The following is a 12,961-nucleotide window of genomic DNA, read 5'->3' on the forward strand; positions in this document are numbered from 1 at the left end:
CCGCTGGAATAAACTTTATATAAATATTTCATATTTTTTTTTTTTTTTAAAGCAGAATTCCTAGTAATGATTGCAGCGCAGGGAAATATTCTTTGAGAATAAGGTATGCATGCTATCAAATGAGAGTAAGTCTTGATTCTAGGTCAAATGATACCAGAGAAGAGGATCCTTCCCTCTGTACTGTCTAGAGTTTGAACTGGCTGTGTGGTAGTTGTGATGGGGATTAGGTCTATAGTTCCAGGTAAAGCGGGTGGAGGAGGGAAGAAGATAACTTCCGGCTGCTTCTGGCCAGCAGGTGGATTGTGCTGGCTCAGAAGTATGCTCCCTTTTAGATTTTTTTGTTGCCCAGTCATTGACGCCTAACCTTCATCTGAACTTTCAACATTTATTCTGGTGTTTATTGTACCCAAAGCTCTGATCCCTGCTTTAGTTCATCCTCCTGCCTCCTTGTTCTGCTTGAACTGAGTTTTCCAGACTGAAATTTTGAAGCATGTTCATTACCAAATATTCCTATATGGTCCAGAATAAGAAAAACCCTCAGGGAAGTCCCAGACAGTCAGTATTAAATACTCTACTTCTGTACTTTCCATAAAATATATTCATGCAAAGAAAGTCAGGTAATAAGATAATTAGGGAAAATATCATGTTTCTTTAAACAAAGTAAAAGTTTAGATATTTGTAGAAAGTTTAGAGCTATTTCACTTCAAGAACTGTATTAATATGTACATGCTGTAGTTTTTTTTATTATGAAAAGCTTTTCTCTTATGGAGGTTATTTGATACACATTAAATGAAAGTTAATATGAGAAGCATTGTAATTTAGTGGAATTTGGACTCAAGAAGCTTGAATCGAAGCTGTAGCTCTTCTGTTTGCTCCCTGGATGACCCTAAGAAAAGTAAGCCATTTTTCTGTTAATTTATCCATAAATGCAGATAAGCTTTACTGACCTATTAATCTCATGGGCTCATGTAAGAGTCAAGTGAAATAATCTATGTAAAAGTACTGTATGAACTGTAAAATTCCTTATAATTGTAGGCTGTTGTTGACAGGACCATTGTGTCCTGTGTATTTCTAAAGAGATGTTTACTTCTGATGCACACTGTCTACAGCTGGTCCTGGTGGATTTGAAGCCTTGACCATAATTACTTCTTACATCTGTGGGGTTTCTCATTTGTGCTGAAGAATGACTGATCTTTGGATACTGTTGTGTTCTCTTGTCCCAAATGTGGCTGACTTTTACTCATGTTGTAGTCACTGGGCCAACTATTCATAGCCAACTCTCAAAATGGGCTGGAGATTATTACCATCCCTTCTTGGCCAACAAATCTTCACAGGTGTGGCTGGTTAAGGAGCATGAACTCTTCCTGAGAGTAAAGAGTAAACCTCACTCTAAACACATGATTGTCTGCTTTCACTGATGAAAGATAAATATACTTTACACTCATGCTTTGAATGGTAATTGAACAAGTGCCATTTTGATAAAAACACTACTTATTGTCCAGAGGAGACCTTTTCTCCTTTCATGTTTCATTTTTTTGGTTTCTTGTCTAGGAGAGGAAGAGATTTCAATGTGATCAACTTTAGAAATCGATAAAGGATTAAATTTCTGTCATAACAGCCAGACTCCCACCTGTAATCTCAACACTTTGGGAGGTTGAGGCAGGAAGACTACAACTTAGAGCCCAGGTTGAGCAATTTAGCAATACCCTGTCTCAAAAGGCTAGGAACATAGCTCAGTATGGAGTCAGAGTTCAATCCCTAGAACTGAAAAAAAATTCTTTTGTTTAAAAAAAAACCCAAACTCTCATGCATCTTAGGTTTCCTCTTACACTTAAGGAAAATGGAGTATGAGCAAATATTGAATCACCTAAAACAACCACCCTAAACTCTCTTCACTCACCCATAAGATACTGCTCTGTGTTATGGCAGGAGCTATACATGTGTTAGAGAAAAAGAGTAAATCTTTGTACCATTATGAAAAGGAAGGCTTTGTGCCTGTCTCCAGACCCCTTGGGCCATGTTGGAATAACAGTCACAGGCTGAGGATGATGTCAAATCACATTTTTCATAGTCCAACAACTTTATAGGATGTTGAATAATGGGTATTTAATTCATAAAAAAGCAAGTTTTCTCTTCTGTACAATACTCTGTGTAGAAGGGTAAAGAACCATTTATCTCTAATACGTCATCATCGATACAGGAATAGAAAAATGGAATTTCTCTGGGCATAAAACTATTTGCACATAAACCTTTGTTTCCAACCAAATGGAATCTTTCAAATGGCAAACAGTAATTGTTGAAAGCAAAGGTCACACTAGATTAATTTTATTGAAATAAAGTGATAAAAGCTCTTTCTCCTTTTCTAAAACTAATTAAAGAGGCAGATGAAAGAACTTTGCTATGGTAAACATGCTCGTTGAAGCAGGCTTCCGTTTAATTTCATGCTGGGCTTGCTTAATTACTGCACAAAACACAACTGTAAGGTTAGTACACTTGTATGAGTATAAATGCATGTGTGGGAGTAGGCTGTGAATAAAATCTTGCCGATAAAGCAGAAAAATTTCGGTAGATATATATTACTTAGACGGAAATGACCCATGACAACCTCTGTTACCTCAAAATAAGGACCAGTCTACTGCTTTGTGTTTGCATTTGCATTCAGAGGACCTTTCAGGAAAAAATTCTGAATGTCTAAAACAATATGTTAAAAGATAAATATTTTGCTCTTTTTAATGACCGGGTTATGGTTAACTAACGTCTTGATAATTTTGCCTGTTCTATTATCATTTGAAGTGAAAGTGACAAAAGCTTCATAACAGCTATGTTCTAGTCTTCTCTGTCACTATCTCATCACTTGTCAAGCTGTTTAACCTCCTTATGGTTCTTCGCTTGCAACAGGCTGGCTTAGAAAAGATGATCCATTGCTTTTTATTAAATTATATTTAGAGGCTAAAATATGGCAGTGGAAATCCAGTTCCATTTATAAATCGGTTTTGAAATGATCACATCCAGATATAAAATTCCAAACATACGAAGAAGTAAAGAACTACAACTGATGCAACTGCTTTCATGGTTCTCACCTTTTACCTTGTGATGAGCACCTAAATGTGGAATCCTCAGGGAACTGTGTAAAGTCATCAGGATAAGGGATCACGGGGAGCCTATTTAACAGATTTGTGTCCTGTATTTGCTACTTATGAATATATAGAAAGTGTTTTTAAATACTTCATTAAAAAGCAATCCACAGTTAAACTTACCATTTAGTCTCATGCCAAAAAGATTTGTTTGTTAGACTTTAGGTCTTTGCTGATGTGGTATAAGATATACTGGCCAAGTACAATGATTCTATTCACACAGTCATGAATAAAAGTCCACGCTGATTATTTAAGGGAGCATTTTAAGTTATTCTTACCTTAATTTCCAGTACATTTTCATTGCCCATTGAGATCATCACGGGCCTTTCAAAATGCTTAAAGATGGGATTATGCACATAAATGAGATCAAAGTATTTGGAAAGGATCCCATCCAACATGAAGAAGGCTTTGGTCTTCAGGGGGAGCTGCAGATTCAGCTGTTGCAGCGAAGGTGTGGTACAGCAGATTATCTCGGAATTAGAGCGATGCTGGCATGCCTATAGGAAGACAATTATCCACCGTCAATAGGATGTAGTCTGGCAACATCCATAGCAACTTTAATATTTCATAACTTCAGACCATCAACTGAAAACAGAATTATTGATCTTTTTTTTCCTTTTTTTTTGGTACTGGAGATCGAACTTGGGTCCTTGCGCTTGCGAGGAAAACAGAATTGTTAAAAAAAACAAAAATCTGCCTTTAGCTTCCTACTCTTGAAGAAAACTTGCTGGAAACAGGAGAGCTGCAACATTTTCCAAACAACCCAGGCTTCAAAGGACCACAGGGCTTCACTTGCCCAGAGTATGCTCTGTTGACCTCTGTGCAGGTTGTCCTTGCTGCATCGTTTTATTTTCCTTAAGACATCACAGTCACCGGAAGAACCGCCTCCTGGGCTCGTGAAGCAGCTATGGAGCTGCACTTGGTGAGGTTAAACGTCCTTTTGTCAGATCTAGCTTTAACTTGACCTGTGAGAACTGAGGCAAACCTCTTACTCAGTTTACCCATTTGGAAATTAGGATTAAAATGCATTCATAATGTGGGACACTACCTGCTTAAAGTGCTTTTCGTCTATTGCCAAGCTCCATGTGGTTATCACTGTAACTAACTATGTAGTCAGAGAATCTTCTTACTGTGCTTTATAAGCTTACCAGGTTCTGTGCAAAATGCTTCACAAAGTTGGTTTCTTGATAATCCTACAGGCAGATGATATGCTTAAGCTGTTTACAGATGAAGAAACTGGAGCTTTTCAAATGCATTTCATTAGACCCAAGCCACATATCTCTGATAGGCAGAATAGGGTCCATGTAACCATTAACATCAACATTCATACCCCAGTGATCTACCTTGTGTTCATTATATCGTCTATATGAGTAAATCTTTTCCTGTGCTCTTTATTTTACAAAGGTTCTACTATTGTTATTTCATGCCCTTTCATCTTTCATTTTAAATCTTCCCCTTTGAAATTCTGATTTATGGAATTTTGGAAAATGTGGTTTCCTCTTGATTATACTTAGGCTAAAACTAGCAACACAAAGTGATAAGTTTAAGGTTAAATGGTTGCTTTCCCCCAAGGAAAAGATAAACAAGCAACAACATCCCTTAGATTTCCTTTTCTTTAACAAGTTTAGTTAGAGATAAAACAATTACTTATGCTCACAATAGAAAAAGCCCCAGGATATACATAAAAAGCACAAACAGAATTTGGTGTTTGATATTTTAAAAGTAATTTAAAAAATTATTCTACATTAAAAAGTTTAAGTTGTAAGCAGGTAAAACTGACAGACACAATGTAAATAAAATATATTATTTAGTTTTATATCAAATTAATATATATGCTAAAAGCTATTTTTTTTCCAGTGCTTGGGATCTGCTCTGAGTCTTATGCATGTCAGGCAAGTGCTACCACTGAGCTATATCCTCAGCCCTATTCCAATTATCTTGAAAAATGGAAATGAACAATTTTACTGCCTGTTATCACAATACTTCCTTACATAACATCAACTTTGAAACAATACAATAAACTGTGGGCATCTCGGTCACAATGTTCATTAACAAATTAATATTTTGTTAATAAGTTAATTATTTTATTTTAAAATATTTAAGTTTATGAGAATTAAAGTTATTGAGGCTGGATTTACATATCTAAATCAGACCTGATCATGAGTTTTTATTTGTTAAGTAATAAATGAGTTCAATCCTTATATTCTTATGAGTTTCCACAAACAATAGTAAAACAGCAAAATACAGCCACTGAATTTTCATTCCCATTCAACTCTAACGCATAGTTCTATTGTACCATGTTTGTGGCTAAAAACAATAGAACTTTACATTTCCAGATATGTAAGTGATTAAAATTTTTATCTTCTATTATTGGTTGATTCTTATTGGAAACATGCATCTCTTATGTCTGACACCTAGAAGGTTTTTTTTTTTTAAAATATTTGATTATAAATAAATGAAAGAAGCTGAGTTGTTCTTTGTGTCATCTTAATGTTGGCAAAGGAGAAGAAAGTAAATTTAGTTACCATTTTAATAATGTAGAGTTGATATTAATTAGATAAACTAATAATTGCTCAGGTTTCTACTTTAAAAAGTCACATGCCAACACCAAAGAAGGTTACTGTTATTCTGGTTTGGTTAATGAAAAATTGCTATGCTTGCTTGTGGAAAATTGACATCCTCTAAATTAATAGCAGTGGTATTTTAACTTTGTTTGTGGCCATGTGTGGGGATTGGTTTCAAAGCCCTTTACTTCATGTTGTGACTCCCTAGAGTACAACCTCTTAGGAATATGATAAAAATCTAATAGTATTCTTTAGAGGTGATGCAATGTGGCTGATTGCGAAGGTCAAGAGAAATCTCATTTGAGATGACCTTATTGTTTGGTGATTTAGTTTGACATTTTTAGCCTCAGATTGGTTTTTGTAATTAAAGAACATAGTGGCTTTAGTCTTCAAGAAATATTGGATGGGGAATCTCAAAGAAAGTGCTGTAATTCAATCAATCACCTACACAGTCAAGACCACATTTGGGCTGGAGCCCTGAGAACTTTCATTCTGAGTTGAGTGAACAAGTCCAATTAGATTATAGCATCTTATAATAGACATCAACAAAAGGTATGCAATCTTTGGAAATAACTCCAACCTTCTCAAGTTTTAGACTAAAACTGCCATTTTAATATGACCTCTTGAAATTGTTAGAGCCTAAAATGGATTTATCATGTTTAAGGAGGTATTTGGTAAAACTCAAAATGACCTTGCAAATAAAATAAGGAAAGGTAGAGAACTGACAAGCAACATCTACATCCTAGGACATGTCATAGTTCAATGCTCTTAGTACTTGATAATGTGCTAACAAAGGGACAAGACCGGTAAAAGAGTAGGGGGGAAAGTCAGAAAACACTGGATATACATTGCTTAGAAAGACAAGGCTGCTGCTGTAAGACCACAGGACTTATCTAAAACTTTTCTTTTTCTTTTTCTGGTACCAGGGATCAAACTCAGGACCTTGTGCTCATGAAGCAGGAGCAGTGCCACTGAGCTACATCTCTGGCCCATCTTTGAGTTTTCTTAGAAGAAGAGGGTCCATATTCCATGTGGAATTACAAAGGTGCATGGAAGAATGTGGTTTCTATTTATACAGACAGTCTTTAAAAGCAGTGCCTCAAGTTGGCCATCTTCATTTGTGTCTACATATCGTCAGCCCACGATGCTAGGTAATCTTAGTTGTTGAATTAAAAAAATTCTTGACTCATGTTGCAAAGAAGGTAGATAGCAAATACTAAAGACAAAATCAAAATGTCCTGTGGGCCCTGAAAGCCAGGTGGCAGGGACAGAGGTGCACAGCTCTGAGTAGAACTGTCATTCAAAGTACTCACCACTGTGTAGTTCTTTCCTGCTTCATGCACATTTATTACCAGCCTTGGGATGCTGACTGAATTCAGGTTTTTTCCAACACCTGTTATTGTGCTTCCACCACTGACAAAATCAAGTAGAAAGGGGCAATATTAAGAGGTTCTTTCCACCAACTATTTTAAGAGAGACGGTCAATTTTATCACATGCAATGATTACATTAGGAAAAGCCAAAGCCAAATGGAAGCTGAGGGGTAATTCCCCTCTGGAAACAACTTATTGAACTTTTAAAAATATTTTTTAAAATTTGTATTTCATAAGCTAAAGAAAAGCCTTTCCTTTTTTTTGTTCACCAAGTATACAATAAAAATATTTCTTCTTTCTAAAAAAACAAAGAAAAAATGTCATTAACTATTGTTGCTAGAATGATAGAACTAATGGAAACAGGACTGATTGAACTGGCTCCAATGAGATACTGATCCAGAGAGTCTGTGATAAGGAAAAGCTGCATAGAAAGCAGGCTGGACAAAAACATACACTGAAGAATGGAAGAGAAAAGGTGATTCTACTTTGGGGTATTGTGGCTAGTATGGAATTAACATGTGCATAAATATAAGTGCATGCATGCAATCAATGGAGCCACAGTGAACAAGTTTATTGCAGTCTAATTAAAATACAGCTTAATTTCAAATGCTTCATGTCATGAACTAGCATGGGTAAAATCAAACTGCACCTAGAATCTGTATGTGATTTTCTCCACTGAACTGGGAAGTAAGCCTTCAACAGAAATGCAGTAGGATCCAAGCCAGGAATAAAAATGCGCTTCTACTTGACTATTTTACAGTGAAATCATCCTTATGCCCACTATTTTGTATACCTACCGGACACTCTTACTTACCTAACAAAAGATTTGGTCGGGTGAATTTCATAGACAATGGGGTCATCCAGGTAACTGAAGCTGACAGTCTCTCGGTTGGCTAAGTCAATTTTCAACTTAACAGGAAACTCAGCTGAAATAGTTTGGGAAGGTGTGTAACATTCGAGAATACTATTTGATACACTGAAAAAAAAATAAGATAAAATAATAAAATGGAACTTTGCTTTTCAAGGTACACATCATTTAGAATTATATCTGTAAATCAAAGGATATAACTCAATGGTGCCTAAATGGGAATTTCCTGAGGTGGTCTAGAAAAAAATGCCTTTCTAGTGTAGGCTGTTTACATTTGACTTGATCCGAGCTATGCTGTTGAAAGGTCATCCTTAACTTCAAAACATCTGGCATTTTAAGCAACCTTTAAAGTACTGTTGGTCCTTGAGTAAATGGATCTGTTTCAACTCTAAGAAGCAGAAACATAACCTCTTTTCAAACCCAGTCTCTCTCATTTCTGCCTCCCCCAAAGTGACTCATAATTTTAAATCTTTTTTTTTTTTTTGGTACCGGGGATTGAACTCTGGTCCTTGCACTTGCAAGGCAGGCCACAGAACCACTGAGCTAAATCCCCGGCATAATTTAAAATCTTGATGAAAATGTTCATTTTAACTTACTGTCAATTACCAAAACCTCAAGTTCATCAAATAGCTAGAATATTGAGAAATAACGATGCAAAGCATGGATGGAAAGGCAAAACACAAAAGTGGGATTAACAGGGGGCTGAGGATTTAGCTCAGTGGCACTGCCACCTGCCTCACAAACACAAGGTCCCAAGTTCTATCCCTGGCACCCCTCAAAAAAAGTGGGGTTAACACATAAAAAGGAAAGGGTAGAAAATTGAGCAAAATGGGAATAGGTATATCTGTGAGTCTTGTCATCAGGAAAGTAAACAATAAATATCTTGATTTTTTTTTTTCTAATTTAGAAAGAACAAACTTGGCTTGATTTCTTATGTACAAGTATTAATCCAATTTGGCAGATGCAACACAACATAAATTTACAACACCTTTTTAAAGTGCATGTTTTTCCACCAATTGAAATATGTCTAGAATTTCCACTGTTCAGGTACTTTCCAGTTAAAGTAAGTAAAGTGCCACCAGCTTTAGGACCATGACTTGGAGAAATACTTGTTATTATAGGATCCTGAATGGGAGATAAAAATAAAACAACATAACTTGTTAATTGTATACATCTAAAAAAATTAAGTAAAACCCAAACATCTTAGTTCATGAGAAAAGTAATGCTTAGACTTACTACATAGGAAAATGTACTATATTGCGTTGTTCCACGACTGTTTGAAACAATTATGGACATATTGAAATGCTCATTCATGGCAGGACCAGCTGTACATTTCAACCTGGAAAAAAGCAATTTGATATATTACAAATCCATAGGTATTCTTTGGATTTTTTTAATGATGGGATATTAACTTTATTTATTATTATTATTATTATTTTTGGTACAGGGATCGAACTCAGGTCCCAGTGCTTGCATGTCGGAACCACTGAGCTAAATCCCTGGCCCTAAGACAGGTTCTTTGGTTTATAGTGTTTTTTGTTGTTTTTGGATTTTTTTGGTACCAGAGATCCAACTCAGGACCTTGCTCTTGTGATGCAGGCAGCGGAACCACTTCGCTAAATTCTCAGCCCTACGGAACACTAACTTTAGATTGCTAGCTGACTATGCTGAATAGCAAGCACAATTTTGTGGTAAGAATTAAAGCTGAAAATTATATAATTCTACTCTCACTATTATGATAAACTTCATATTGATTGTAGTACAGTTTTTATAAAGATAACATACAAAATGTTAGATCTCATCAACGTAGATTTCACCAATTGAAAAGTGCATAATAAAAAGTGCATAATAATCTCAGCCTATAAAATTCTAGAGATAATGTTTACTATATTTAAAATAAAGTAATGATATTTCAATAGCCTATAAAATTCGGATAGCCATAAATAGGCCAAATTTCTCTATCACCGTACATAAACAGGTGTATTTCTATGGTTCTATTTGCTATGTTTAAATTACTTAGAGAATATTGAAATTGTGATGGGCTTTATATAGAAAAAGTTTTGAATCAACAATCTTAAATTATGAAAAAGTTTAAACATACTTATTATATTAAATAGGTTTTAAAAGATTTTCATTTTTACAGATACTAATTTATAATGTAGTATTCAAGAATTTTGGAGAACTTACAAGGGAGTTTCTAGAATTGGTTTGTTTTGCCATTGAGCTAAGAAGTACATTACTTGATGTTTTTGTCTCAGTAAAATGAACAGATAAAATGTTTTATAAGCTTTTATAAATTCTATTAGATGTGAAATAGTCACTTGACAGAACAGACTCAGTCATAAAGACTAAATCAATAAAACTTTGTCTGAAGTAGTTACTGTATAATAACTTAGGGCCAGGGATTTACCTCAGTGGTTCCACCACCTGCCTTGCAAGTGAAAGGTCCCAAGTTTGATCCCCAGTACAAAATCAAAACCAAACCAAACCTAATGATTTTGGCATTCTCTGTTTACTATGAAATTCAGTTTGTAGAGGGTATATATAGAATATGGTAGAATAAGCACAGGTTCTGGATCAGAAGATCCTCATTTGAAGGCCCATTGGTCTCTTATTGTCTGGATAACCTCTGCTTAAACACATTCTATTCTTGGAATATCCCATATTTCCTTTGTAAAATAGGAATGGTATCACCACCTCCCAGGACTTTGGAGTGATCAAATGAGTCACATACCATACGGCACAATGCCAATAGGTATTAGTTGAAAATAAATTTAAGTATATTGAGAAACAGTCTGAAAAAATGTGATTGAGTGGTTTTTATTATACTTTTCTTTTTTTTTTGGTACGAGGGATTGAACTCGGGACCTTGCAATTGTGAGGCAGACATGGCACTGCTGAACTAAATCCCCGGCTGCTTTATTATACTTTTAAGGTTCAGCAGATGAATTTACAAGAGGTTATCTGTATTGAGCTGTTTACTGATTTTATAGAATAGCTTATTAAAACTATACTTGGAGACTAAAGACTATGCTTCTTTCAAATACATCTAGAAACTTTTTGAAGGGTTGCTACATTAATGGTTGAAAAACTCCCTACATGCTGGATTCTTCTTTTCTTCAGCTAGGCCATATCACTTTTATTTTTCCCTAATCTTTGTAACAAGATTAAAAGAACAGGCCGGGCATGGTGGCGCACGCCTGTAATCCCAGCACTCAGGAGGCTGAGGCAGGAGGATCACTGTGAGTTCGAGACCAGCCTGGGCTACATAGTGAGTTTCAGGTCAGTCTCAACTACATAGTGAGACCCTGTCTCAAAAAACAAAAACAAAACAAACAAACAAAAAGATTAAAAGAACAAAGTCACAAACATGGAGCTCCTTGTGACACCTGCTGATGTCTGCTTGGGTTGCCTCGGGAGGCATAAGACTGCTAACTCTGAGGAGAAATGTCTTGAAGACAGGGTGTTTTGCCTGCTCCAGCAGAGATAAACTCAGGGGGGAAACAAGGAAGCTCCCTAGGGGACAATCAGATAAAAGTTTTGCTACCTAAAACAAGCTTCTGTGCTCAGCAGAACTCCTTTCCTTTGTTGTTCCTCAATAAATCTGGGGTTTGGGTCAGTTCAGGGTTTCACTCCATTCGGTCACAATCCCTGGCCCCGCAACAAAGATGTTTTGTGTCTCTCGTGTCATGTCTTCATTCCTTGCTCTACTAGGTTTGCTGGCCCGAACCTGGCACACAAGGAATGCGGCAGGCCAAAGACCCTTTTTAATTCAAGAAATGAGCTTTCTGAGAAAATGTGAACAAGCATTCATTCAAAAACAAAATCTGTCTTCCAAGCACACCCCTGCAAAGCATCTTAAGATCCTTACCTATTCATCGTGCTCTCACTTAAGGTCAAAGTGCAGCTCTCATTTCCAAGAAGAACTTTGGTTTTTTTTAAATCAAATTTATTATTCTTTCTGAATCCAAAGTCCCAGCCACATATGGTCAACGTTGTCCCTCCTTCAATGGGTGCACTAGTTGGGAAAACCTACAAGGGCAAAATAGAATTAAAAAAAAAGTCCAACACATTATTTTTTTCATATGTGGGGAAAGCAAGCAAAACTATGTATCCTAATAATCTGAAGTTAGCCCACGTTCTAGTAAAACTTCAATTCTCACTAAAGGAAAAGTGACACAAATTCAGCAGCATCTGGAATAAACATTTAAATAATCTTACATGCTGATGAAACAAGCTGTTTTTGGATCCAGAATTGGTAACAAGAGTAGAGTCAGCTTTGGTGAATAAGGGGTCTTTTGGGCCACTCTGAAGTAGACTCATTTGGGGAGCGGACACTTTGGGCCTAGACTCTTTCTTGCTTATAAGTGATTATACCACCTTCATGGGCCTCCAGATCAAACTCCTAATCCAAACTCCTGCATGGGCCCTGTCAGCCAATGTCAGTATAACGCCTTGCTTGATGCATGAGCTTTGTGTGTGCCACATCCTTATTGCTATGGCATTCCCTACCCACAGAAGAAATTCACATGGGAAAGGACATCTTTTGGTACTTTGTGTTTACACAGTTGTATTCAGCAGGTATTGTAATACCAAACACATAGTTGGTATTCATTACATATGTGCCAACCATTAACTCATCATTTATTTATAAAGTACCTTCTATGTGCCAAATACCAATAAATAAGTATATCTTATAAGTTGATCTACTTCTTTATGCCTATTAATTCAATCTATTATTGACTTAGGATTTTCATTGTACTTTATATAGTCACTGTTTGATGTATAGTATGCACATGATGTAAAAGAAAATACTGCATAACATTTAATACATATAATATGTTATTTCTATTACAGATAGGGAAAAAAACAGCTGGAGAACACTCAAAATCAGTACTGTAGCAATCTTTCTAATTATCGCCATTGGTATTATTTTACCTCTCATTTTTAAGATTGATTTTTTTCATCTCATGCTCAATGTTTAATAAATAATAGGTTCATTGTATTGCAAGCTTTTGGTGTG

The 12,961-nt window shown here is 35.9% G+C and overlaps 1 protein-coding gene across 4 annotated transcripts in view; it reads right to left on the reverse strand.

Annotated features, from left to right (window-relative positions):
- The window catches only part of Met (MET proto-oncogene, receptor tyrosine kinase), a 107,649-nt gene that overhangs the window by 28,354 nt on the left and 66,334 nt on the right, over positions 1 to 12,961 (reverse strand). For all 4 annotated transcript variants that reach the window (XM_010621881.1, XM_010621879.1, XM_010621882.2 and 1 more), the window contains 6 exons: positions 11,810 to 11,970; positions 9,175 to 9,277; positions 8,927 to 9,063; positions 7,885 to 8,046; positions 7,012 to 7,111; positions 3,413 to 3,631 (listed from right to left, as the gene is read on the reverse strand). In XM_010621881.1, the coding sequence (XP_010620183.1) occupies positions 3,413 to 3,631; positions 7,012 to 7,111; positions 7,885 to 8,046; positions 8,927 to 9,063; positions 9,175 to 9,277; positions 11,810 to 11,970 (882 nt within the window). The remainder of the gene's footprint in view (positions 1 to 3,412; positions 3,632 to 7,011; positions 7,112 to 7,884; positions 8,047 to 8,926; positions 9,064 to 9,174; positions 9,278 to 11,809; positions 11,971 to 12,961) is intronic.

Source organism: Fukomys damarensis, unplaced genomic scaffold, assembly GCF_012274545.1.
Source record: "Fukomys damarensis isolate Sample0158 unplaced genomic scaffold, DMR_v1.0_HiC HiC_scaffold_4, whole genome shotgun sequence".
Classification (NCBI taxonomy): Eukaryota; Metazoa; Chordata; class Mammalia; order Rodentia; family Bathyergidae; genus Fukomys; species Fukomys damarensis.